The sequence below is a fragment of the Peromyscus maniculatus genome, chromosome 11, assembly GCF_049852395.1.
Source record: "Peromyscus maniculatus bairdii isolate BWxNUB_F1_BW_parent chromosome 11, HU_Pman_BW_mat_3.1, whole genome shotgun sequence".
NCBI classification, from domain to species: Eukaryota; Metazoa; Chordata; class Mammalia; order Rodentia; family Cricetidae; genus Peromyscus; species Peromyscus maniculatus.
The window spans coordinates 70,220,153-70,242,601 of NC_134862.1; the positions used below are offsets into that span (position 1 = coordinate 70,220,153).

At 41.1% G+C, this 22,449-nt stretch overlaps 1 protein-coding gene across 1 annotated transcript in view; it reads right to left on the reverse strand.

Annotated features, from left to right (window-relative positions):
• Klhl20 (kelch like family member 20) overlaps window positions 1–21,968 on the reverse strand; it is a 43,317-nt gene extending 21,349 nt beyond the window's left edge. Inside the window, exons 1-2 of the mRNA XM_006979592.4 lie at window positions 21,796–21,968; window positions 20,850–20,913 (exon numbers count right to left, since the gene is read on the reverse strand). Of these exons, the coding sequence (XP_006979654.1) occupies window positions 20,850–20,872 (23 nt within the window). The 5' untranslated portion in view covers window positions 20,873–20,913; window positions 21,796–21,968. The remainder of the gene's footprint in view (window positions 1–20,849; window positions 20,914–21,795) is intronic.
• Window positions 21,969–22,449: the final 481 nt, after the last annotated feature.

Sequence of the window (22,449 nt, forward strand, 5' to 3'; positions counted from 1 at the left end):
CAGGACCCCATTTCTTCCATGGGGCACTCTCATTGAAAGTTCACTCACATAGGAACCCAGGTTTTAAATGTCAGAGCTTGTTTCCCAATACCATGTTCTGTTTGAAGAAAGTTTACGTTTAATTTTATAAGTGGTAGTGAATGATAGACGTTCATATGGGGAAACAACCAAGGACCACTGGCAAGGAAAAACTCAGCATCAAATCAAGTGCTAAATTTTGGGGCCCAACCAGGATGTCACCTGAGAACATTGTTCCTGTTTTGGATTATCTAACTTTTCTTCTTCAGTCCTAAGTGGGAGAATGTAGCTATGCATTTGGATGATTAAGGCTGCCTTACCAAGCTTGTACCAACTATACGAGGATGACACTACCTCTTAGAAGTTGGAGAGATTCCTATGGATATCACTTTTCCAGGTCTTTTTGTTGTTTTTTGAGACAGGGTTTCGCTCACAGTCCTAGTTGTCCTGGAACTTGCTTTGTAAACCAGGCTGCCCTGGAACTCACAGAGATCCACCTGCCTCTGCCTCCTGAGTGCTGGGATTAAAGACCTGTGCCACCATCACCCAATCTTGTCAGTTTTTTTTAATGTACTGTTTTTTTATTTTTTATTTTTTATTTTTAAGACAAGCTTTCCCTGTGTAGCCCTGGCTGTCCTGGAACTCATTTTGTAGACCAGGCTGGCCTCAAACTCAGAGATCGTCCTGGTTCTACCTCCTAAATGCTGGGATTAAAGGCATGTGCCATCACCAGCTTGTTTTTAATGTTTTAAAATGAGTTTGCTCTTCTGTATTTGTTTACTAACTGTATGTTTAAAAAGGAGTTTTCTCAAACTTATAAAATTGTAACAGGTGATTTTAAAAATTAAAGATCTGAATATAAAAGATAAAAATTTAAAAATTCATGAAAAGTATTTAAAATTAGTCTCTGAAAAAAAAACCCCACCCTTCTCAAGACAAATCAGACCTATAAAAGTGTTTGAAGACTTTAATTACATTTGTTTTCTTTACATTTATTTATTTGTTCTCATGTGTGTATGTATGTGTGTGCATACATGTATACCATGGCATATGTGTGGAGGAAAGAGAACTTGAGGGAGGTGGTTCTCCCTTTCACCATGTAGGTTCTAGGAATCAACCACAGATCATCAGACTTGGCAGCAAGTGCCTTTATGCACTGAGGCATTTTACTGGGCTCAAATTTTAATTCTTTTTAAAAAAAGAACTATCTTTTTTTTTTTTTTTTTTGAGACAGAGTCTTTTTACATAGACCTGCTTGGCCTCTAACTCACCTGCTCTTACCTCTGAGTATTGAATTTAAAGGTGAGCGTCACTTGCCTACCCTACATTTCAATTCTTAAACTTGGTTTGATTCCAATCTTGGTATTTGTTACTTTCCTAGAGTAGCTGGAACTTACTTCTCCTTTTCTTTTGGGTGCCATTTTACTACTTCTAGTTACAGTTTAGCACATGAAAAGTCGGTAAGAAAAGCAGATAGCCACAAGCGCCAAAATAAACTTAAATTTAATACTCTATTTCTTTGACTCTAACGTTCAAGGGATGAGCTAGTATTTCAAGTGACATGTAATTCATCTTAAGTAGTCTTATCACTCAGGCATGACGATGCATGCCTGTAATCCTAGGATTTAAGAGGTGGAGTTAAGCCGATCAAGGACAGTCTTGGCTACATAGCAAATTCTTGTCTCAAAAAGAGTCTTATTTAATCTAATAAGGTATGTGTCCAAAATATACAGTCAATTATAATGGTTCTAAAGAACTTTTTAAAAAGTCAGCACATACCCGCCCACATGCACACTCCAAATCACAAAATCAAAAGCACAGTTATATAAAGAATAGTATGGCAGCAGCCTGATGCTGGGTAACTGCTGAGAGCCAGACATAGTCAGAGGATTTGGCAATCTCTAATGAGAGGAACGCTTAAAATCAAACTGTGACTAATAATGAAGAATTACATAACTGCTAGGTTTTTCACCAGTAATAAAAGCTCCGAGTAACTTCAGTATAGTATTTACATTTCTAAAGTTATTAAATCATCATGTCTTATGAACAGGGCAGTTGGTAAATAAACTATTGTAGCTTGTTCATCAAAATGAAGTAGTTGCTGACACATTCACAGGCAAAAATGAACAGTGTGAAGTAATAAAATTCCTTTCCCTGCATATTTTCTCTCCTCCTCAAGTCTAATACTAGAGTACTAACTCTATTCTGCTGTAAATTTCGTATTTATCTAAACTTTTTACTATAATTAATCATTTTAATTATTTTGTTCTGTTCTGATTTATTGAAACTGGATTTCTATATCTTAGACAGGTCTGAAACTCACTCTATAGCTCAGGCTGGCCTGGAACTCACAAAATAGTCCAAGCTGGCCTCCTACTCCAACCTCCAAAGTATAGGGATTACAGACATGAGGCACCGTACCTGGCTTCTAGTTTCTTTAACCCTAAACAGTATCAGATATGGGTTCCATCTCATGGAATGGGCCTTACATTCAATAAAAAAGTAGTTAGTTACTCCCACAACATTTGTGCTACTATTTCAGTAGACAATAGTTAACCCAAAGACCCACAACTAGACAGAGAGTAGAGACTCGAGCATTCGGCCCTAAACGGGACTTCTTTTTCAAACCCCTTCCCTAAAGGGATCTGAGGCAGAAAGATCCTAAGAGCTAGAGGTGGTAGATGACTCCAAGCAGCGTCTCCAGACACAACAAGACTGATGCACATATGAACTCAGACTGGGACAGTACACATCAGACTGGCACAGGTTCAAACTAGACAAAATCCCAGTACTGAGAAAGAGAAGTGGATGGAAAGTCCCACCTCCAACCAAGAAGCTATTTGAGATTGATACCTTCTGGGGAAGGGAAAATCAATTTTCTTTAATGATGTGTGACTGGGTGTATCAACCACACTCCGGGGCAGGCCCCATGCCCAGGACTAGTTGGCCAACACAAAACAGACTCCATGTTTGTTTGTTTGTTTTTGTGTCTGTGCTTTTTGTTTTTTAACTTTTTCAGAAAGAAAGAAAACGAACATGAAGTTGGGTAGATAGGGAGGTGAGGAGGATCTGGAAGGAATCGGGAGGGGAAAGAAAATGATTAAAATATACTGTATGAAAATATATATATATATTTTTTGAGACACGGTTTCTATGTATCCCTGGTTGTCCTGGAACTCACTCTGTAGACCAGGCAGACCTCAAACATAAGAAATTTTCCTGCCTCTGCCTCCCGAGTGCTGGGATTAAAGGTGTGTGCCACCACGGCCTGGTGAAAAATTTTTAAATGAAAAATTTTCATTAAAAAAGTTCTGTTCTTAACAGAAGCAAAGTAGAAAACTTTAGATCTCAAAGATACAGAGCTTAAACTACTGCCTTAAATAAAAGTCTTTCTAGGTTCAATAAAGACATACATTGACCAGAATTTCAGGTGAAATATTTTCAGTAAGCCATCCACTCATGGCAGGGAAAGCCAGGAATGCTAACCTCTCTGCAACCTCAGCTATATTTTTTAAACTGACGAACACCTCTATAATTAGGTGATCAACGCAGATTTAATATTTAACTTTTAAGTTTCTAACCTGTCTAAGCATTCAGTCCTCCTGCTTGCATGACTTCCTTGTATGCAAAGGTTTTGTGCACAAATGAAGGGGATGAGGGTACCCCTCCCTTTGGTTGAAGTATCAAGTATTCTGCCTTAATGGCATCCATGTGGTGTGATGCATTTACTCAGTTGCACACAGAAACAGCTGGAAACAAAGAACTGGGCTGTTCTTCCCATTTCTGATCAAAACATGTTGGAAAAGACTTTATATCATGGTGATATTTGTTATAGACTACAAAAGTATAAAGTTAACCAGATCTCGGTTGGGTGAAATAAATTCTGTCACACTATGCATTTCTCACTAGCAGTCAATAAAAATTTAACAACTAAGAGCAGGAATCACATTTCTTCCTGGTTTTAGTCCATTCTTCTCTCCTATAGGCTTGGGTAAATGGGTAGTCACCAACATGGGGGATTGTTTTTCACTCTGTAGAGAACATACAGGTTGCCAGTGTCACCACTCTATGTCTGAAGTAACATTCTGCTTGTATTTCCTCCACTCAGTTACCACTAAAGCCCAGGATCCAGTTTTGTCAAGTGAGTCCTCGAGGGTTGATGTACTGAGGGTGATGTACTGAGGGTGATGTACTAAGGGTGATGTTGAGGGTGATGTACTAAGGCTGATGTACTGAGGGTGATGTACTGTGGGCTGATGTACTGAGGGTTGATGTACTGAGGGTGATGTACTGAGGGTGATGTACTGAGGGTTGATGTACTGAGGGTGATGTACTGAGGGTGATGTACTGAGGGCTGATGTACTGAGGGTGATGTACTGAGGGTGATGTTTTGAGGGTGATGTTGAGGGTGATGTACTGAGGGTTGATGTACTGAGGGTTGATGTACTGAGGGCTGATGTACTGAGGGTGATGTACTGAGGGTGATGTACTGAGGGCTGATGTACTGAGGGTGATGTACTGAGGGTGATGTTGAGGGTGATGTTGAGGGTGATGTACTGAGGGTGATGTACTGAGGGTTGATGTACTGGGGGTGATGTACTAAGGCTGATGTACTGAGGGTGATGTACTGAGGGTTGATGTACTGGGGGTGATGTACTAAGGGTGATGTACTGAGGGTTGATGTACTGAGGGTTGATGTACTGAGGGCTGATGTACTGAGGGTGATGTACTGAGGGTGATGTACTGAGGGCTGATGTACTGAGGGTGATGTACTGAGGGTGATGTTTTGAGGGTGATGTTGAGGGTGATGTACTGAGGGTGATGTACTGAGGGTTGATGTACTGGGGGTGATGTACTAAGGCTGATGTACTGAGGGTGATGTACTGAGGGTTGATGTTGAGGGTGATGTACTGAGGGTGATGTACTGAGGGTTGATGTACTGAGGGTTGATGTACTGGGGTTGATGTACTGAGGGTGATGTACTGAGGGTTGATGTACTGGGGTTGATGTACTGTGGGCTGATGTACTGAGGGTGATGTACTAAGGGTTGATGTACTGAGGGTGATGTACTGAGGGCTGATGTACTGAGGGTGATGTACTGAGGGTGATGTACTGAGGGTTGATGTACTGAGGGTGATGTTGAGGTTGATGTACTGAGGGTTGATGTACTGGGGGTGATGTACTGAGGGTGATGTACTGAGGGTTGATGTACTGAGGGCTGATGTTTTGAGGGCTGATGTACTGAGGGTGATGTACTGAGGGTTGATGTACTGGGGGTGATGTACTGGGGGTGATGTACTGAGGGTGATGTACTGAGGGTTGATGTACTGGGGGTGATGTACTGAGGGTGATGTACTGAGGAAGTTCTTAGGCTCCATATCTTTGAGATCTAAGGTTTTCTACTTCACTTCTGTTAAACAGAGTCCTGTCTTTGGGAATCCTCAAAGAGACCAGAGACTACATCCAGCAAGTGATGTGAGCAGATGCAGAGTCCCACAGCCAAACATTAGGCAGAGCTCAGAGAGTCCTGTGGAGGAGGGGAAGAAAGATCAGAGGAACCAGAGGGGTCAGGGACACATGAGAACACACTCCACAGAGTCAACTGATGGGGAATCATGGAGGCTTGAAGAGATGATCTGACCTAGGTTTCTGCATATATGTTATGGATGAGTAGCTTGGTGTTCTCATGAGATTCCTAACAGTGGGAGCAGGGGGTTATCACTGACTCTTTTGCCTACTTGTGTGATCCATTTTCCCTACTGGGTTGCCTTGTCCAGCCTTGATGTGATGGTAGTACCTGATCTTTTTGTGGCTTTTTATGCCATGTTTGGTTGATGTTCTTGGAGGCCTGCTCTTTTCTGATGGGAGACAGGGTGGGAGGGTAGGGTCTGGAGGAAAGGGGAGGTTCGGGGGTGCTACTGGGGGGAAGGGAAACTGAAGTTGGGATGTAATGTATAAGAGAAGAATAAAAAAGAATTCTGCTCACACCATTGTGGCTAGCTCTCCCTCTGGCACACCACCAGGGCCAGCTCTCCAGCACTGCCCGGGCAAGGGGTGGAGCCAGCTCTCCTGCTCTCCCATGCCCTCGGGGCAGCTCTCCCGAGCTCATGCCCACACCACCAGGCCACCAGGGTGAGCTCTACTATGTGCCCAGGCGAAGCGCAGGGCCTGCTGTCCTGAGTGCTGCAGCCAGTGAGGGGTGAGGCCAGCTTACCGGCTCTCAGGCCTTCAGGGCTAGCTCTCCTACACTGCCTAGGTGAGGGGCAGGGCCAGCTCTTCTGAGCTCACACCCTTGGAGCCAGCTCACCTGGGCCACCTGCCACTGTATGGCTGAAGAGGGGCGGAGCCAGCTTTCTGAGCAGTGGTGAGGGGTGGGGCCAGCTAAGCTCCGCACTCAGACATCAACATGGCTTCAGGCGGCAGCCCAGACCATGGACATCCACTTGGCCTTTGGCAGTAACACAGGTCATGGATATCAACAGACCACGGCTGCAGTAGGACCTCAGACCCAGACCTAACCCTAAGTGGCAGCTGGAGCCCAGACATCCCCATAGCCTCAGGTGGCAGCCCAGGCCACAGAAAACCATATGGTCTTTGGTGGCACCCCAGGCCACAGTCATCAATATAGACCCTGGCCACAGAAGGGCCACAGACCCAGACATGGCCCTTGGTAGCAGCACAGGCCTGGACATCACCATGGCCCCAGGTGGCAGGACAGGCCCCTTACTGCCTGTTCCTCACCACCATCACATCTCCAGTTCCACCGTCATCACATCTCTAGTCTCTCCACAGTGCATGAACCGCTCTGCTTCTTTCTCTCCCATCTCTCCACCATGCACTCTATCATCTCTCCCATCTCTCCACCACACACTCTATCTCTCCCATCTCTCCATTATATATTTGTTCATCATGGTGGCATCTGCTGCCCTGGCCCATGGGGGCCAGGACAGGTACTTGGTGTCCCTGAAACCACTTTTCTAGACCAACGTTAGATGAGATCACTTTGGGTCCAGGAATACTAAGAATAACAAGCCTCATTTAAAAGCACCACATGTATCAGATCAGTTTGAATCAGCCAGGCTTTACTATGATTATAAAAAATGAGTAAGTCCACAGACGCTCTTTATATATACTCTTCTGAAAGTTTAATTTTACATCAGCTGTTTGGAGGTCTGGATTCTTCCCAAACAAGTGTTATAAATAGGATTAGGATTTAGTTGTAAAATGCAGAGTGCCTCACAAACAGCTAAAAAATGCTACAACAGGCAAGAAAACAGCTACATACATTCTATTTAGTCAAGAATGTGGGTACAAAGAGAAGGGAAGGACACTTCATTTAAAAAGTTATTCTAAACTTGTTGCTGTTGGTTTTGGTTTTCAAATAAATACATTAGGGTGGGTGACAGCTGGAGCTTGGGGACTGTATTTGTATATAAATAACCACCGCTGAAGCCTGTAAGCTGGGTATTTCCTGTATACTAAGTATGTGTGGTCCAAGCTGTTACTCCAGTTCCAGGGCATTTGCTATGCTCACATGCTCTTCTGCATGTGAGTTCCTGTATGAGGACACTACATACACAGTGCACAGACACACATTCTGGGAAAATACCCACACACATAAAATAAAATAAATAAATCTTTAAAAAGGACATGTTCTACAGGTTACAAAAATTACTTTTCTTTAAGATCTAAAAAGTGAACAGCAACAATAACAAAACCCCAAATCACACATCCAAAGTGGAGTGGGAGAGAGCCTATCAATCTCTTAAATCTGATGATCACTGCATTATAGAACTGAGGTGTGCTGTCTATGCATGTATCTACAGTCTTTGCATGTTGGTAGTCTCCGAGTATCCAAACGGAAAAGCATCCTTCCTTGTTCAATGTATCTGTTATCAAGCTCAAAGCAGGTAGATGTAGATCTAGAGTAATGTCTTCCTTCTACAGACAAAGAAGCCACTGTGATTATCTGTGATTTTCTTGAAATGCCGGCCCTTTCACAGCAGGTCTCCTGCAACTTTGGGATAAACTATAGTTTCCTCCTGGAGCTGATTCATGTGAGTGCTACAAAGAGGGCAGTTTGTAGGATTATTTTGAAAGAAGAATAAAGGTTTATTATTATTTGTTTTGCAGATTTCTGTACCACTCTAATTCTTTTTTTTTTTAAAGATTTATTTATTTATTATGTATACAGCGTTCTGCCTGCATGTATGTCTGCAGGCCAGAAGAGGAAACCAGATCTCATTCTAGATGGTTGTGAGCCACCAGGTGGTTGCTGGGGATTGAACTCAGGACCTCTGGAAGAGCAGTCAGTGCTCTTAACCTCTGAGCCATCTCTCCAGCCCACCACTCTAATTCTTTAAAAGCCCAGGTACTGTACCAAATGCAGATTATTTTGATTTAGTCATCATGAAGACCTTCACTAGTAAAATATGGGAAGACTCAAGTAACTTGGAGAAAGAGGCCTACAAAATGAATTTCAGATTTATCATAACAAAACTGAACTTAAGCTTCTCTTTCCCAGCTAAAAGTAAGTGAAAGGATGTAACAAGATTTTTATTTTTTATTTATTGTTAGTGTATCTCTCTGTGTGTGAATGTACCGAGCATTTGTGCTTGGAGATCAAGGGACAACTTTCCGAAGCTGTTCTCTCCGTCCACTACGGGTTCTGGGTAATGAACTCAGACCATTAAGCTCCAGTGTCAAGCATGTACCTGCTAAGTCATCTTGCCAGCCCCCACATTTCAATATTATCTCTTAGTTTCTAAAATATAGTTAAGGTTTTATTATCTTTAAAAAGGTTATTTCAGTTAATATATGAGAAGCATTTTATATTTTATGACCCAGAAATGGAGGTGCGAGCCTCGTAGATAAACAATAGTTTAAATAACTGACAAATAATTAGAATTAAGAAATTCGGGTTTTCCTAATCATTCGATTGTGAACACACAGAGAAAGAGAACCTATGTCTATCAGTTATATAAAATACAAAGCTTCTTACTCGGGACTAAGAGAATTCAGATGTGCATCAGGAAGCAGCTGGAGAACTTGATTATTTAGAGCGGAAATGCACGGATAACCAGAAAGAGGGCAAACAGGCTGGGGTGGCAGGTTCACACTGTCATTCCAGCACTCAGAAGGCTGCTGAGGTAGCAAACCGTGAGCTAGAGGCCAACTCGATGACACAACAGAGCTTATTTCAAAAACAACCTAAACCAAGCAAACAAAACACTCCAAACCAGAACCATTAAACAGCAATCAACAAAACAAACATAGCCCCCCAAAAAGAGGAAGGAAGGAATAAACCCAGATTAAAAAATGTGGCCCAGACAAGAGTATTTTTGCTTAATAAACTATTATTTTATTATTTATATTTTGGGAGGATGCTGAGGATAAGGCAAATGCTCTACCATGAATTACACCCAAAACAGACAAAGTAATTTTTGGAGGTGATGGATACAGGCTATGCTGTGGTGATGGTGACACAGATGTGATGGTTAAATCTCGAGTCACCTAGGGGACACGCCTTCAGGCCCATCTGTGAGGGACTGTCCAGATCAGGTTAACTGAGGTGGGCAGAGCCCCTCAAATGTGGGCAATGGCAGTCCACGGGCTGGGGTCCCGGACTACATTAGAAGGAGAAAGCGAGCTGAGCAGCGTTCTTCACTCCATTCCTGACTGAATGCAGTGTGACCAGCTAGCTTCCTTAGGTTCTTTCCGACTCTCCGGCGATGATAAGCCGTACCCTTAAATACGAGCCAAATCAACTCCCTTCAGTTGCTCCGCCAGCCATTTTGTCAGACCAACAAGGAAAGCAACTAATACAACAGGCATGTTCGTAGGTCCAAACTCATCAAAATGTAGACGTTAAATATGGATAACATTTCTATATTATATATTAGTAGAGCTTAAAAATACAGTTTGCAGCCAGGCAGTGTTGGCGCACACCTTTAATCCCAGCACTCAGGAGGCAGAGACAGGCAGAGATCTCTGTGAGTTTGAGGCCAGCCTGGTCTACAAAATGAGTTCCAGGACAGCCAGGGCAGTTACATGGAGAAACCTTGTCTCAAAAAAACAATATATAGTTTGCAAAGGCAAAATATTGAAGTATTTGTTTCACATCATCCAGAGAGGTTTGGATATGATGGATCTAAACTAATTACTACAAATGATTTGTTTTGCTGTATAACAGGGACATCACATTTGGGCTTTCCCAGAGCTTAAGTAAATTAGACTAGTATATTTCTTTTCTGAAACTATATTCACTAAGCAGTGCTTTGGTATTTCAAAGGTACTGCATTCCTTAAAAAGGGGATGGGGAACAGAGAGATGGCTCAGCAGTTAAGAGTGTGTATTGTTCCTGCAGAGGACCTGAGTACGGTTCCCAGTATCCACACTAGGCAGCCCACAACTGGCAGTAACTCTAGCCTCATGATGCCTCTGACCACTGATGGCAAACCCCCTGTCCCAAATACATAATTTTAAAAAGGTGGGGATAGGTAACTCAAGCATTCTGACTACTGGGTCAGCCCCATTTAAGTCTCTTTCTGACACCAAATATCTATGACTATATGACTATGACTACTGAGATAGTCTATGATCTGGTCTGGAAAAGACAGTGCCTCTATCATTTTGCTTCCCACAAAGATGTAGTGTGGCTACGAACATAGTTTAATAAGGCACTGGGGTATCACAAGAGTCTCCTGGAAAGAGAGGAGACTAACAGGACATTCTAACTCTTAAACTCAATCTTAATATCTTTGGTTGGCTTTAGTCCACAGGTGACTTAATATTCTAGAGTACAAACTGTTCATAATTTCCAGCATCTGGAAGAAGCAACATTGCTATGCTTGACAATTTAAAAACTGACACTTAAAGCTGAGTGGTTAAAGGATAATCTTACTACCCACATAAACAACCAAGGAAGCCGTTTAAAATATATTTATTTGAGCTGGGTGGCGGTGGCACACATCTTTATCCCAGCACTTGGGAGGCAGAGCCAGGCAGATCTCTGTGAGTTCGAGGCCAGCCTGGGCTACAGAGTGAGTTCCAGGAAAGGCACAAAGCTACACATGTATGTCTGTGCACCATGTCTGTGCCTAGTGTCTTCTGAAGCCAAAAGAGTCAGATCACCCAGAAGTGGAGAAAAAGAAAGTTTTGAGCTGCCATGTGGTTACTGAGAATCAAACCCAGGACCTAAGGAAGAGCAGCCAGTGAGACACCTCCCTCTAATAGTGCCTAACTGCCTTGTATATAGTAGATGATGGAAGAATAAATGACATGGCTAACGCTGGTACAAATCAAGCTTCTGAAAGAAAAAACAAAAATCACCATTAAAGAAGAAAGACTAATAAGAAAATTCCAATAGCACTGATATTAAATGTTGAAACCAAAGTGTTACTGTTCTGACTTTAATTATTAAGTTATTTAAATAAGATAGTATTGTTGAACTCTTATCTATATACATCTTTATTTCATCTAGGTATAAAGTGGATAAGCTAACTTTTGCATAACTATTTTGTTCTTTTAAAAGTATAACATTAAGTGAGGTTTGGTGTAATCCCAGCACTTGGGGAGGCTAAGGGTGAAGCCTGAGGTACATATCAAGGCCCTATCAACAAAATACAACACTCCCCCAAGTCTATCATAGCATTACACATACATATACCAACACATACACTTTGTGTTCCGATTACTGCATTAATATATATTCTGACTTTTTCTATAGGCTTATTAACTGCCTACTTTTCAATTTAGAAAGTAATTCTATTTTTGTCTTTTTTTTTTTTTTTTCTTTTTGGTTTTGTTTTTTCAAGGCAGGGTTTCTATGTGTAGCTTTGTGCCTTTCCTGGATCTCACTATGTAGACCAGGCTGGCCTCAAACTCACAAAGATCCGCCTGCCTCTGCCTCCCGAGTGCTGGGATTAAAGGTGTGCGTCACCACCACCCGGCTTGTTTTATTTTTCGAGACAGGGTTTTGCTCTATAGCCCAGGCTATCCTCCACCTTATGATCCTCTCGCCTTAGCCTCCTATTACTGAGGTGGAAGGCATGCACCACCATTCCTGAGTGAAAGCAATCTCGAATGGAGTCATTCTCCAAAGTGCTGTTCCTTAAATCTCTACTCTGGATAAACATTTTGGAGGAATTCATCTACTGTAATAGCTCCCATCACCCACACACAAAAGGCTAAAGGATTCTGATTTCCTATCTGGGTAATACTGAATCTGGATCCATGTTAATGTTCCACTATCACCAAAACTGAGTCCTTGGTTCTCTCTTAAACTCTCCAGATTAACAGAGAAAATCTTCATTCTTTCAGTTGCTCAACACCAAACTCCTGGAGTCCCTTCCTATTGTACCCTCAAACCCATCCATCAGCAAATCCTGCTAACCTACCTTCAAATAGGATCCAACTGCTTCCCTGCATCCTTGCTAGCCTGGCTTTCATGCGAATTTTGGCTATTCCCACCCTTTTCTCACCTGGAAGCAACCTTATGAATTACAACAACCTTATTAATTATAGTCTTAATTCTCTTTTTGCCAGTTTATATTCCCTTCACTAAACAACAACCAGAGTTTCTTCAGGAAAGTAAATCGTATCTTTAGAGCCATGCCTGTGCTCAAAATCCTTTGAAAACATCCACAGAGAGGCAACAAGGCTTAGCCAAGGTTCGAAAGCTCTCGGACTTTCTCCTCACTAAGTCTCTGAACCCATTTCCTCATTTCCCCTTGCTCCTTGTTCTCCAGATGCAGACTTTCTTGCTGGTTTGGGAACAAAGCCAGGCTTCTTTTGCGTTAGACCTTTGATTTTCTTCCTGAAAGTTCTTCCTCCACATATTTGTAGAGCTCACTCCTTCATTTCCTTCATACATTGCTAGATTGCCAATTTATCAGACCATCTATATGAAATAATTCATATTTCTACTACTCAGAATCAATCACCTTGTCCAATGTTTCTTCATAAATACACACTATATTGGCCCTCTCCTGCAATTAAAATGAAAGCTCTTTGAGAGCAAATGCTTCTTCTGTTCCCTTCTGCATGCTGCTATACCACAACACTTGGATCCAGAGCCCATTGAGGAGCTATTAATGAATTAACTTTTCTTCTTGTCAAAACAAAGCATATCCTCCAAATGTTCTCGTCTAGTTCTCCTGCAAGAATGCCAGGTTTGCACTTATGCAAACACTGGTCAAACCCAGGCTCCTCACTTACTAGGCTGGGAAAATTGCCTAATTTGTCTTGTCTTATAAGGGTTTCTTCTGCTGTGATGACCATCATGACCAAAAAGCAAGGTGGGGAGGAAAGGACTTATTTGGTTTACACTTCCACATCACAGTCCATCAATAAAGGAAGCCAGGACAGGAAATCAAACAGGGCAGGAACCTGGAGGCAGAAGCTGATGCAGAGGCCATGGAGGGGAGCTGCTTACTGGCTTGCTCCCTGTGGCTTGCTCAGCCTGCTTTCTTACAGAACCCAGGACCATCAGTCCAAGGATGGTTCAACCCTCAACAGACCTGTAGTGAGAAATTATAAGAGACCTGGAAATACATCATGTTTATATCTTGCTCATTTATGCCCATGGCTTCTTTGCCTGGTAGAATAAATGTTCTGAAGAGGTAAGAGGCTCATTGGAGAGTAATAAGGTATAGAATTAGAATACAGAAGAAATATGTCTTAGGCAGAAGAAAGAGTTTCCCTTGGAGATTAATTTGCAGATCATTTGCCGGCAGTCAGGAGAGGTAATAGATGAGTGGAGGAATGGATAGGGATGTGAAATATTTGTTGTGTGGAATGATGAAGCAATGACTAAGGATTCACAGAACTACTGTTGGATAATATTGTCAGCTAATGACATTATATACCATGAATATATAGTAGCATGGATTCTCTGTGGCTAGTTTTATTTGACAATACTCACTATTATGGATGAGAGAATATAAATTCCTGAATTGATCTAGAGTCTGGAAAAACAGTCAAATATTCCCAAGACCCATAACTACACTAACAGCAATCTCAATTAAGGAATCATTTTTTTTTCAAATGGCTAATTTTAAAAACAATTACAATAACAATTTTAGAAAACAATATCCTTTCACTCTAAAGCATTTATAATCAAAGATTTATGGAGTGGAATGTTTTCTTAAACTTGTGCATCTCTCCTTTTATACCTTTGCCTAGTGGTATAAGGCCCTGGGTTTGATCCCCAATACTTCATTTTTTTTTTAAAGTTTGGAAACTAACAGCCTATACTTTAAGACTTGTTTGAGCTGACTCTCATTTATAGTTATAAATACACTTGAAAACACATTTGAATAGAGATTTGAACAAATTCTCAGAGCATAAATAATATCTCATTGTGCTGGTTCTGCATACCAGAAGAACACTCACTAGATATTAGATTTCATATCAAATTCCAGACCCCAAAGCCTGGCTGCCTATTTTAAAAAGAGTTGTTTTTACTATGTCTAATTATGCATACTTGTGTATGTTTGGGTGTGTGTGCACACTAGTGCGGGTGCCTGTAAGGCCACGGGCATCAGATTCCCTTGGAGCTGGAGTTACAGGTGGTTGTGAGCGGCCTGATATGGGTGCTGGGCACCAAGCTTGGGTCCTCTACAAGAGAGATATATACTTGTAACTGCTGAGCCATCTCTTCAACCCCAACTTGTTTTTTTTTTTAAATTAGAAATAGGCTGTGGATGTTTTAACTCTGACGCATCTATCTTATCACTGTTTACTGGATAAAAGTATAAGTTCCACCCCAGTGATAAAGGCAAAAAAAAAAAAAAAAAAAAGAAGAAGGAAAGGCAAGTAACCCTCTTTGTAAGTCAGGAAGTAGAAGACAGCTCTAGAGTACTCCCCAACACCTTGTCTAACACTTCATTAGAAGAACGCTGGGTAACAGCAATCTCCAAATGAAATGAAGCACAGTATTCAATCTTCTTGTGTCCCAGAAAGGAAGAAGAGGTGTTTGTGAGCAAGACATCAAAGAGCACACGCATGCCACGCTGGGGACAGTCAAGTCAAGCAGCTCTATCTGCTACTCTTTTTAAGCATGCATTTCAGACTCGCTAGAACAAACAGGAAATTGCGGCTAAAGCCTTATTTGTTTTAGAACATTTACGTGTCTTCCTTTTAAGTCCCATTTAAACACTCCTGGTATCCCTAGGGTTCTGTCCTTGGCGTTACTCCTTTCTATTCCCTCATTCATACCCATAGCTTGAAGAACCTTCTGCATATTGGTTCACTCATGATTTATTAAGTTCCAGCATAAATCTCCTTTCTCTCTATTTATAAACCAGGCATTGCTACTTGGTTCCTTAGACACAAAACTAAAACATATGAGAACCTCAGGAGGTTTATGAAAGCTACTCATTTTAAAAATGTATTTTATCCCATCACGGCAGCACTCAAATTCTCAAGCCGAAATCTTTGGAGTTGTTGGATTCTCCTCAACATAGATCTATCCCAGGTAATCTTTCAGTTAAACTACCAGAACTCTTCCATGATCATTTCTTTTCTAGTTTCTCCTTTTTCTTCCTATCTCCCACCATGTGCCTAAAACTCAGGCCAAAGAAATCTGATCTGCATGTCAGTGTACACTGGTCCTAAAGTAATAAAGTGATAAAGGCCAAGCTATTTCCTGGTTATGGTCTTGATTTCCACAATTCTTGCTTGTTTGCCTTTCTTCCTTCATGTGCTACACACTTAAGTTTAAGGTACACTTACCACGCATATGACTCAGATACTTAAGTCTTACTGTCTCCTCCACTACAGACTTTTCGTTTCACATTTCTCTTTCACTACAGTGTCCTTATTATCCCCTGCACGCTTCCCTTTGCACACCTACCCGAACCAAGGGCCTCACACATGCAGACAAGTGCTGTGCCACTGCACGGAGCTACATCTCCAGTTCTAACACCCTTCTTTCTAAATTAAAAAAAAAAATTTACTTCTGTGTGTGTATGTGTGCATGTGTGTGTCTGTTTGTATGTCTGTTTGAGTGGTGCCATCGTGCATGTATGGAGGTCAGAAGACAACTCTGGGGAGTGGGTTTTCATCTTCCTCCTTGAGGAAGGGTTTCTCATTTCTTCTGTCTAAGCTTTCGGAAGAGTCTCTTGCCTGCCTCCCATCTCACAGCAGGCGTGCTGCAATTACAAACTTGCATCACAGCATCCAGCTTTTATGTGGGCTCTGAGTACTAAACTCAGGTTCCGAGGACCAAACAAAGCAAGCACTGTTATCCCCTGGCCCATCTTGCCTGTCCCTAATCTACCTTCTCTAGAGTTCTGGGGCAGCCAGGTGGTTCAATGGATAAAAGTTCTTGCCCTAGAAGTCCAAAAACTTGAGTTTGATCCTGGGATCCAATGTAAAAGTGGAAGGAACACATAGTATGCTTACACATTTGAGCAAAATCACCTACATGGATGTTCACTATAGAACTTGTTTAAGTATGGTATGTACAAATGTCAGAATATATGTAACTATAAAAAGGGATAAGAGAGGTTATATGTATTGGTCACTTAAAAAAAAAATAGAAACAGGGTCTTGCTGTATAGCCCAGGCTAGCCTCAAACTCAGGATCTTCTTGCCTCAGCTCCTGAGTGTAGGGATTACAGGAATGTGCCATCATACTGGCTCACAAGCTAATTTGTGAAGTGGTAAAGATACAGGACAATGTGCATGATATGTTGACATTACTGTTTTGTTTTTCTAAATCCTTTCTTTCAGAACTATTCAGAATCCAATTTCAGCTCTAGCCAGTGCTGGACAGCAACCTCATAAGAGTCTGAGCTGTACGTCAATGTACATCAGCTCTTTTTTTTTTTTTTTTTTTTTTTGGTTTTTCGAGACAGGGTTTCTCTGTGTAGTTTTGGTGCCTGCCCTGGATCTTGCTCTGTAGACCAGGCTGGCCTTGAACTCACAGAGATCCATCTGCCTCTGCCTCCCCAGTGCTGGGATTAAAGGTGTGCATCACCGACCACCTGGCTTGCGCCACCGCCACCCGGCTCATCAGATCTTAAAGGAATAAAATGATAAAGACCAAACTATTTCATGGTTACAGTCTTGATTTCCACAATTTTTGTTTTGTTTGTTCTTCTGTAGCTAAAGAGAAAGGAAGTCCAACTCCTCCTCCTCCTCCTCCTCCTCCTCCTCCTCCTCCTCTTCTTCTTCTTCTTCTTTTGGGTGGCTGTTGTTGTTTGACTTTTAAGGCAGCAGCTCATAGGCCAAGCTGGCTCCAAATTTGCTATATAGTTGAGTCCCTTTACAATCACATGCCACTCAACCTGGCTTATTCAGTGTTTGGGATCAAACAGGGCTTTAAGCATGATAGACAAGAATTCCACCAACTGAGCCAATATCCCAGCCCTAATATTTTTTTTAAGAGAAGATATTCTGTATATGCTTGTACATGAATTACAGGCTTAAAGAATAAAGCAGAAGAAACTGTTCATGCCTTTGGAGAAGAACAGTGGGACCTGGGATCTGTCCTGAGATATTTACTATTCACCATTTTTGTTTTTTTTAAGATAAAATCTTGTATAGCCTATGCTGGCCTCAAACTTGTTATGTAGCTGGGGATGACCTTGAATTTCTGATCCTTCTGCCTCCCCTTCCCACATGCTATGCCCAATTTTGAATATGCTATTGTATCTTTTAAATATAATGCCATATACACATAAATATTCTTAGTGTAATAAGTGAAACTTTTGCTAATAAAATGCCAGTTCATTTTATAAAACTGTATAGTTATGAATTATAATACTTTAAGTATTTATATTTATCATTTCTTTGTGTTGGGAACCTTTGAATTCCTCTCTTCTGATTTTTTATAAAACACATAATAAATTGTTATAAATCTTAACCTATTGTGTTGTAAAATATTTTAACCGACTTTTCTTATTCGGAAACCTATTATTCAGTCTCCTAATACCTTCCATTCTCCTGCTTTTCCTAGTCAGTATTCTATTTTTTTATTTATCTGAAATCAGTTTACCTTAGTTTCTACTCCTGAGAATATGCAGCTTTGTCTTTTTATATCTGGCTAATTTCACTTAACATAATGGTAACAAATATCTATCTACGTTGCTGTTAATGATAGGATTTCTTTTTTTTTTAATGGCTAAATAATGGTGTGTGTGTGTTTAAGTTTACTATTATACTTTCTCTATTCAATGGATACTTCAGGTGATTATATACCATGTCTACGTGCTGCAATAAACATGGCAGGACAGGAATCTCTATGATACAGTGATGTCATTTCCTTTGGATCTATATCTATATTTATACACACACACACACACACACACACACACACACACACACACACACACACACAGAGTAATGGGATAGCTAGCCAAGTGATAGTTTTAGTGTTAGTTTTTGTTTTGTTTTTAAGAATTTTCATAGTGTTTTCCATAATGGGTGAAAAAACATATTAGGAGATGAATAGACTAAAAACTTTGATTTGATCATACACATTATATACATGTATTAAATTATCACATCTTACTGCATAAATACATACAATTAAAAAGAATGTTAAAACTACAAAAGAATACCTTTAAGGATAATTTTCAATCTTTTCTTGTCCATCGACCCTGCCCCCACCCAGGAGAAAAGCTGGGGGAGCTGTTCATTCAGACAATTATTTAGCAATCATTAGGTGCTATGGGTGAACTTACAATCTGTGAAGGAGCATGCATCCAAATAATCACATTAAAAAGAGTTACTTTTATTCAAAGTTTCTTTAGCAGCAGTTGAGTATAGGCCCAGCATTGCCTGACAGGTTTCCGTAGAAGGAAAGGCTAGGGAAATGTGACCATAGTTTAATGTAGGCAGCATTAAGTAAAGGTAAGACCAAAGAATAGTGGGTAGGCTGGCCTCTGGCCAAGTGATGATAATAAAGAGCTAAAATTCAATAATTGATGGCATTAGAATTAGACAACATCATTTTGAATAACAGACAATATTATGTAATAAAAATAAAGCAAGCAAAAGAGCTCCTCAGACTGAGTGCATAAGTGATTTTATGTAGAAATTACTAAGAAACTAAAAACATTGCCACAATATGACTTTCCTCTATAAATTCCAGCACTGAGAAGGGGAATTGGGCACAAAGCCTCGCCCCTAACCAAGAAGCTATTGGTAACTGACAGTTGCTGAGAGAGGAAAAGTCAGTTTTCCCTGGGTAGATCAACCACACTCCAGGGTAGGTCTCATGCTCAGAAGTGGCTGGCCAACACAAAACACACACCATGTTTTTGTTATTGTTGTTGTTGTTGTTGTTGTGTGTGTGTTTTAAGACAGAGAAAGAATATGAAGTTGCACAGGTAGGGAGTGGGGAGGGTCTGGGAGGAGTTGGGGGAAGGGAAAGAATATGATCCAACTGTAGTATATAAAAAATTTAAAATTTAATTAAAAATATTAAATTTTTATTTTAGCAATTACTTAACGTACGACATTTATGGCAACTGAGGATGAGACAAAATCAGAGGATTTTGTAATCATGCTAGAAGATGAAGTGGTAAAGCACTTAATATTGTGTAGTTAGTTTCTTCGAGTACTTTACAATCTAATACTAGTCTTACTGTACGATAAGATATACAATGGAATGTGTTACCTCTAAGATGTCTTATCATTTGGACATCTTAAAGCACTTGTGAACATTTACTAGTTCTAAATATCATAGGCAGATACACCAGTGAAGTGAACAGGGCAAGAAAAGCCAACTGATAGATCAACAGCAAATCTGGAAAAGGACATCGACTCTCACTGCTTTTACTTGAACTTGACCCTGTGACCTTGCTCCCTCTGCCTGCAAGGTGCCGGGCTTTACAGGTTTGCACAGTCATGTCCAGCCCTTCTCCTAGCTCTAAGCCCCGTCTTTATGCTGTAATTTTTCTTTTCTTAAAGCGTCTCTGTGTTGTTTACCTTTGATGTTAAGTAACATAGGACAAAATAGAGTTTGATAACAAGTACGAGTTTAAACAAGGAATAAATAGAATTGACTTGTTTCAATAAAGATTCTAGTATAATTTGTATTAGGATGGATTGAGAAAAGACATTAGTAAATTCTAGAGACAAGAGAGCCTATAATTGTCTACAGTTTCCTCACACTTCTATTTTCCTACATCTATTATAGTCCTTAATCTTCCCTTTCATGCAGCCATTTAATAAACATAACATATTATTGAACACCGGTAAAATAACCAAACCATAACTAGGGATGCAGTACAGTGTCTTTCAAATGCTACTTTATTTGGCAACAGAATCGTCTATATTATACAGGGAATTAAATTTATAATAAGCACATAAAGCACCCACCATAGTACACTTACGGTTATTTGTAACAAAAATTACTATGCAAAAAGGCAGATTTAAATATGTAGAACTGAAAAATCCAAGCTCTTTTTAGAAATCTAACTCCTACATTTCATTAAAAAGCTGCAGAGTGTGGTGGCACATACTTTTAATTCCAGCACTTGGGAGACAGAGGCAGGTGGATCTTTGTGAGTTCGAGACTAGCTTGGTCTACATAGCACATTCCAGGACAGCCAGGACTACATGGTAAGCTCTTGTTTAAAACAACAATAACAACAACAACAACCAAAAAAACAACCAAAACCAAACAACAAAAAACAAAACAAAAGAAGCTGCTAATTTCTGACATTATTAGTTGTGATTTACTTGAAACAAGAATGATTCATTCCAAGCAGGATTTAGTAAGGCGTGTGAATAAAATACTCTTAAGTGATGCACTGTTAGTAGCTACTAAACTTCAATCAGTGAAATGAACGTTTTTTTCTTCTTAAATGGCTTACCTGCGCATTGGCTTTCCTTCCATGCACCATGAAAAGTATCCTTCACCGTATTCTAAAGCCGTACCTTAAGCAAGAGAAAAGCAGTAACTTACTAAAAACTGTTTCTGATATAATCATTTCACTCATTTCGTCTGTAATCAAGAATCGTACATCCCAATATAATTTTTGTGCAGACGCACAATCATAATGGAATGGAATGCCTTTCAGATGACTATCATTAACTAAGGACGCCAAGTCCATTGATTATATGCGAGGGTGAGGGAAAGTGTGAAAGCAGTCAGGAGAGCTAGTCGGTCTTGTCTCTTCGCAATGCACTTGGAGTGTTTTGTTTTGATTTTAACTTCGCCTTCAAGTATATTTGCAGAGCAATCACTCGATAACCACAGCAGTACTAATTTAATGAGTCGGATAGGAAACATGTCGTGACACTGGATCTGAAGGTTGTTAACTTGTTCTGAAGTGACAGGGAGCAGGCCGAGGCATTTGCTTTTAAAAACAACTCGGCTTCCGACCAGCCCGGACAGCTTGAACAACTCCAGACTAACACTATAGCTCCAGACTAACACTCCTCCAAGCCCTTGTCTTAGTCCCATACTGTCCACTATCAGGATCTCGCTGGCTTCCAAAGGTAAAATGGGAGGCATAGTGCCCATTCCCTCAGAATTCCAAGTGAAGCTGTCCAGGATGCGGAGCCCTAGCGTCCCCAGCAAAGCACAGCACAGGCTTCCCCTGGCTTCAAAACACCTCGGTCGGCCGCTAAGCAGCGCAGTCTGGCGCCCCGTAAGGCCTGACCCAGGCGCCCCAACAGTCTCTTTTCGGCGCTGACAGGCGACCTACAAAGCACTGCCCTAACCCCACTGGGCAGTTCGGCAAGTTGAGATCACAGATCTGCACAGCGAGCCCTGGAGCTCTGCTCTCCATCCCCTGCTCTACGGCTCTGACTTACTGGCTTTGACACTTTTTTCTCTGCGGCACCCTTCTCTGCCTCCTCCGCCCTCTCTGCCTCCACCTCTGGCGCCGCTAGTGCAGGGAGGATGCGGCTCCCACAGCGATTTCCTTTCTCCGCACCCGCCCCTATCCAGAAGCAGGAAGTGGTCCTATTCCTAAATCCTTCCCGCCCAACTGCACATGATCGAGCAAAGTGGTTCCGTCCTGGTTCCGGAAGTAGCTCCGCCTCTCGCTGAGTGTTTCCCAGTACTGCTATCATTGGTGTGTCCGGATAATTTATTGATGTATTTAAAAACGGAGGCTTCCTCCTCCTCCTTTCCCTCCCCCTGCCATGTTTCACAGCAAAGGCAACAGAAAGGTGGGAATAGCTACCGTAACCTAGGAATTTTTGATTTGCTTGTAGCTGGGTTTCTTTTTTTTGGATACAATGCCCTCTATTGTGGATTGACTTCTTACCACATGCATACAAGGAGTTGACTAGTATCTATCAGGCCCCTACTATGTACACAGACAAATCACAAGTACCTTACTCTCTAGTTTTTCCACAGCACAGTTTCAAGATACTGGAGTTTAATCAAAGATTCTGGATGATGTCCTTTCCCCTTAATTTAGATGCTTCTTTTGTGAATTCACTTTAGTACTAAGAGGAAAA